Genomic DNA, 6,367 nt, shown 5'->3' with positions numbered 1-6,367 from the left:
CAGCCAAACTCAAAACTAGATGCATAAACCAAAATTGCTTAAAAACAATAGAAGAACACTCTTCGATCAACACTCTGCGTCAGTGTTGTTCTGCACGTGTCTTCAATACCAATCAACAACACGACAATTTTGTGAATCAATCACACAAAGTCTTTACACAAAAATCTCCAATACTGAATTTGTGCAAGTTCATAAAACTCCAGCAGCTACGTAAAAGTCCTCTCCAAAAGTCTTCACGTTCTTCTCTCAATATTCCATATATATAGATATTCATATCTTGACCTAATTATCTTTCCATAAATCAAATCATACAAACATGGAAACAAGAGTTTATTAGGAATGAAACTCTATTCAAATCTAAGATACTATATCTTAGGGATAAATATAAAAAACAAATCATGTAGAATAAATGCAGAGATTAAATTGTCTATGAATAACAAATTAGCCTAGAAATGCAAAATCTTAAAATTATATAAAAGGACAAAATTAATTCGAAATACAATATTCCTTTCAGTATGTAATTCTTGTCAAGATCAATGTTCTACGATCCAACATCATAAATTTTTGAACCAATCACTAGTAGAAAAATCGGATTTTACTTCGGCAAGTGTTACTTCGGCAATAATAAATTACGAAGTAATACATTACCAATAACTTCAGTAATAACACAAGCGAAGTAAAATAATATATTTTACGTCGGATGTTTAAAAACACGGGCTTCACTATATTTTTTTATTATATTTTACTTCGGCATATCAATGTTGATAAAGTAAAAAATAAGGAAAATAAGTTCATACTGAAGTAAAAAGATGAACCGATAAGTTTAATTAAAAATATTACACAACACACTACAAGAGAGAGAAAGTGAAACCCAAATCCCCAATCTCTTAACCCTTCCCCTACTCCCGTCAGTGTTGCGCCCCGACTCCAACCACCACTGTGTGCTGTCTGACCACCGGAGATCGAAGCGCAGTAGCCAGCAACCTTGTTCCCCTAACCTTGCGCCTCCTTCCCTGCCTCGGATTGGAAGAACTAGCGCGAGTGAGAGCCCTGTTTCAGTCTTTTTCCGTGCGCGAGTTTGTCCTCTATTTTCGGTGAGTGTGTCTCTCGATTTCTTTGTTATTTAGTGGTTTGTTGTTGAGAAGTCGAAGCCCTAATGTTTTCCCTGTTATTCCTGCGATTTCCAGCCACATTTAGCTCCGTCCAGTCACGATTCCAGCGAGTTTTCCTGCTAGATACAACCTTTGCACCATATTGAGACCACCACTGCCCGTTCAACTTCGATTCTTAGTGCATTTTAGCTTGAATTCCAGTCTATAGTTCAGGTATACAAGCTGTCTGGATTCGAGTTTTTTTTCCAATCCGATTTAATGGTTTTCTTTGCGTTAGTAGCATAATATTGACGCATTGTTGGGTTGTTATATGTCCAGCTAGTATCCGAGAATGAGGTCCCTCCTTTTGTATTTTTCCGACTTGTATATGGTGTGCATGAAACAAAAAAGGAGTTATATTATTTACTCGTAGAAAAATGACCATTTTCCCAAGTAGTATGCATAGGACATGTATGAAGAAGGGTTTATATTATCAACGTGATCTATGCTTTCAAAATGAATGCATTTAATACCAATTTATATTATCATTTGTTTCTTTATTCATGACCTTTCACTTTCCCTCATGTTGATGGTAGGATCTAAATTGCATATCAAAGCTTTGCCAGATTAATAGTTCCTTTTTTGGAATGCCTCATATGTATTCTATAGCAAGACTTCTAGGATCAAGATCATTACCATGGCTCATCCGTGCATTGTTAGACCATATGTCAAATAAGGTATCGTTATCTGATCCTTCATGAATTCGCAAATGGACATGTTTCGTAAAACTTTTATTTATTACATGATGAGTTTACCTCTGTTGCCGTATCATCTTTCATTGTTTGTTTGTTGATTTCAATGTATGTCTGCTGAATGAGTACAAGCAAATGCTGCTTAAAGCTATCAACTAGGATTATAAATTGGTTGCCTTTTGAAACGTCTGTAGTGATGGTGGCAGCTTTTTTTCTTTCTAACGTTGGGTTTTGTGGTGGTGATGAACTTGGTTGTAGTTGCATGGCTTGTTGTTCAATAGCAGCAGTACTAGCATGAGATATTTGACTGACAATAAATATCATCTTGAAAGTCTTTTGTCCTTTTTTCCTTCATTTTCTTGTGTTTGCTGGATGGGACTTTAGTGGAAGCTTAAGTTTGGGTGGGTAATTTTTCGTTGGACTTTTTGTCTTGTATGATGAGGTGCTTCATGAATGTATATGTATCTGAGATAACGAGCAAATTTTAAGTATGTGGGATGAATGTCAAGTGATGGGTACATCGGTTGATTACAAAAAGCTGTGAAGTTAAATGCTATTAGCGATATTTCTGGAACTAACAACATTTTTGTATATTATATCTATGGCTCAAATCAGAACTTGTTAACTAATTTGTTTCATTACAAATTGTGTTCTCTTAAAGTTGTTTAACTATGTGAAATGTGTGAAAGGCTTTTTGATACGGATATCATTTCATTTAGTACAATAACAACAGTAATAAAATGATATAATTGGAAAATAATCAATGAATTCCAATCCAATGCAATAGAAATGCTTGTACAAAATAAATGAGCCATTGTGTAAACTTTAACCATAAACATTTTCATAAACATGTAAAACATAAACATTTTCATATTATCATAAACATTTTCATATTATCATCAACATATACATATCCATATTCATTTTCAATGTCTTTATATACAGATTACATAATGAGACATTTTAAATTAACCTTATAACCTATCATTAGTGACATTTTTTTATTGTCACTATAAATAACATACACGACACTTTTAGTTGTCATTATAAATGATTTTAACTGACATATAAATTTGTCATTATTACTATAATAACAAGACATTATAAATGTCTTTAAAACATGAGTTTTCCTGACATTTAAAATTGTCATTATATAAATAATTAGTAATACGTATGAAATTGTCATTAACATCTTATAATGACATTAAAAAATGTCAGAAAGTTTAAGACGACATTGAAATAGAGGGCATTTGTTGGAGGTGTCACTAAAACTTAAATGTCACTAAATATTGAATATGATGACATTTATGAATGTCACCATAAGCATTTATTCTTGTTGTGCTTGCTGGTTAAAATGCGAATGTCTTCTATGGTGGTTTTAACGAAAGATTCGGGACTCGGATCTGGAAATATGGTTGAAAATTGATGGATTTATTTTGTTGATAATGTGTGCTCATTGAGTTTACTACATGTGTTGAGGGTTAAAAATGAAAATGAAACTATGGAATCGTGTTCCAGTTGTGAAAGATGAATTCTATCTGAGTGTTTTGTGTCATTGGAAAATTATTCCTTTATGATTGTTCATTATCTCTAGCTGGCGTTTTTCCACCCAAAGTTCAACTAATTTAACCCAGGGAAAAACGTTCGTTAAATTTTAAGTATTGAATCACAAATAATCTTGCTAACTGTCACCCGTTTGAGGGATCGGATTGTGTTTATGTGCCCCATGTCAGCTCCATCTGTTTATACGACGTCATGTATGTTTTCCTGTTTATTCTGCTCGCAGTTGTAGTTTTTGGGAAGGATTTGATTGTATAAAACTGCCTTTTTAATCTCACCTCCATCTATGTTTGGAGATCTTGTACCTAACAATAGTCCGCATTTACGCAAGTCTGGAAGCCGATCTGTTGTGTTTGATGTTGGTGAGAGAAGATTTATCCTACACTTTCTTTTAGACGTGGTTTTTCTCCTTTTTCACTGATTTATTCCATATATTAACTATGTTATGATGTTATCTGCCAGGTACAAATGAACTGGGAAATAGTGCTGAAGAAAATTTCTTACATTCCACAGTGTCAAATGTAATGAAGGGTATGAGTTCACCGTTGCCAAGTGTAGCTATTATGCCTTCTCCTGTTCTGCTATGGAGATTCAAGGTATCACTATAACCAGGTTTATCGGGTTAGTTATAAACATAACCTGGTCTCAAGTGATCTTTTGATTTATAACCTTCTTTGAATTTTTAATTTCCCGGGTATATCAACAATCTTTCATAATTGAGGGAAAGAGTATTATGATGAGTACATTTGGATATTCTGAGGTCCATTTACTTTTTTCATATATTTTTCTGGGTTGCTTGAAGAAAGGGGAACCATTAACAGGAAAAATGAGGGAAATTAACGATTTTTATTTTTCTCACTTTTTAGTTTGATAAAGTATGAAATTGTAATTCGGCTACATGAGTAGAATTTTCATCATACATCATTACATTGAATTTCTTTTTTAGTAGAACTTATTATGTGTACACATGGTTTGATCTTATGGTGTGAAAACATTGTTGATGGGAGGTCATAGATGCTGGAATCTCTGATTGGAGCAGTAAAATTAATTGGATAATGGAATATTTCATCTTCAAATCCCTAGATCTAGGAGACCATCTTCAATATGCCAAAATTGTTGTAATTTTCGATGAAATACGACATTTGCTCTAGAAGAATTTCTACATTTCTCGTTTACATTGAAGTTCTGAACTTAAAAACACCAAATGAAATTTGCCTGAAAAGCATATTTCAAAATTAGAAAATTATGAAAACCAACATGAATGAGCTAGATGTAAAAATAAAGTATATTTAGAATTTGAGGCGATGAGAAGTTCAAAATAAATAAAAAATTTAATAATCTGTTCTAAAATTATGAAACAGAAAGTCTCTTTACATGGGCAAAATGACTGGATTTGCAGAGAACTTTAGCGTGGTCAGCAACTTTGCGACACTCCTTGTTATCATCTTGTACATCTCACAATTCCAAAATTGTCAAAAGTTATGAGTCCTATGGCCATTTGAAGTTTTATCAATATATCACTTTTTTGTTTAGGCCTTTGTTGTTCTAAACTCTTTGGAATCATACTCACCTTGTAGGGCCCTTGGTCTCACACTAGCGAACAAACATGGGGTACCGTGGTGTTACACACCTTTTGTCCTACTTCAGTTTCATCTCTTACCGTAGTTGTACACAATTCACTCTCTATAAATTGCGGCAAAGTCTATAATCCTCGAGCTTTACTCATTATGTTTTGGTTGATTGACATGTGTACAATTTTAATTATTTTATTACTTTTTTTTCTATGTTTCTTTAGAAATGATATACATGTGTGAAGTGTCAAGCTGGAAGCATAGACTTACTAAAACTGTAATGATTCTGGTGTGGCCAAGTGGGTATTAATGGATTTTTATGCTGGAAAGAATTTCAACAAATTGAATTTTTGTCATTATGGTAATTTATTCCATCTGGGGTTTCTGCTTCTGATTCTTCATCTTTTCTCCATGATTTATGTCATGATATGCTACTGACTTCAGGCTATGGGGAATAAATCTGTGGGTTTTTTTCCCACATATTGTGTTTGCTTTATTGCAGACTATGATGGTTTGGTTATGGGGAATAAATCTGTGGGTTTTTTCCCAGGCTAATGTTGGTTATGCTAAAATATTTGACTTAGATTAAAGTCATCTCACTCAAAAGAAATATGGGGAATAAATCTGTGGGTTTTTTCCCAGGCTAATGGATGTAGACTAGATGGAAACAACAGGCGCTATCTCAGCTTGGAGAGTGGTGACATGTTATGAATTTTTATCCGGTGTTATTTCAAGATGCAAATGAAATAAGCCTGTACTTTCAAATGAAACATATCTCTACCAGTACTGATATATTTTATATCTGTCAATTTTTATTTGAAATAGAAGAATCTAATGTATTTTCTTTTTCAAATTTCAGTTTGCAGGATGCATCAAGAACCAATATTACACACAATCTCAATATGACGAGGTCAGAAGTGAATGGAGTGAATTTGTTTACTCCTATGTAGGTGCTTAAATGGATGGTGTATGTTGGGGATAAATATTTTGTTTGTCATTGTGGATTTTTGGATATACTTTTGGTTTTGTTGATACATTTTTGGGTTATTTGTGGATTGATGAATATGTAATTGTGGATTCGTGGATATTCATCATTTTTAGATGGATAATTTATGAATTTAATTATATTAGTGTATTAACAATTACTTCATCAAAATAAAAAATAATGAAGTGTAACAGGTAAATTACTTCGTTGTTATTTGCAAATTGTGAAGTAACATAATATTAAATACTTCTTAATAAGAAATTAGACGAAGTGATAGAATTAATTTACTTCAACATTGTTCTGTAAAAGCGAAGTTGTTTTGCGCAATTACTTCATCAAAATACAAATTATTGAAGTCTTTCGAACCACTTACTTCGTCACTAAATGTAAATTGTGAAGTAACATAAT

The 6,367-nt window shown here is 32.9% G+C and overlaps 1 protein-coding gene across 5 annotated transcripts; it reads left to right on the top strand.

Annotated features, from left to right (window-relative positions):
* Positions 1 to 864: 864 nt before the first annotated feature.
* On the top strand, positions 865 to 6,104 carry LOC142532052 (uncharacterized). Of its 5 annotated transcripts, none has more exons than XR_012816457.1 (4): positions 865 to 1,041; positions 1,188 to 1,325; positions 3,700 to 3,765; positions 3,866 to 5,535. XR_012816457.1 is itself a non-coding variant. In XM_075638363.1 (3 exons), exons 1-3 carry the CDS (start codon positions 3,690 to 3,692, stop codon positions 5,930 to 5,932), a joined length of 309 nt encoding a protein of 102 aa, XP_075494478.1. In that variant the 5' UTR covers positions 3,427 to 3,689; the 3' UTR covers positions 5,933 to 6,104. The 5 variants fall into 5 exon arrangements, 1 of the variants encoding a protein (XP_075494478.1); XR_012816456.1 differs by having other exon boundaries at positions 865 to 1,076; XR_012816454.1 differs by having other exon boundaries at positions 865 to 1,094.
* The last annotated feature ends 263 nt before the right edge of the window (positions 6,105 to 6,367 follow it).

This window comes from Primulina tabacum, chromosome 17 (assembly GCF_025594145.1).
Source record: "Primulina tabacum isolate GXHZ01 chromosome 17, ASM2559414v2, whole genome shotgun sequence".
NCBI lineage: Eukaryota > Viridiplantae > Streptophyta > Magnoliopsida > Lamiales > Gesneriaceae > Primulina > Primulina tabacum.
The sequence above is the reverse complement of the archived record's forward strand: the minus strand, read 5'-3'. Positions and strand labels throughout refer to the sequence as shown.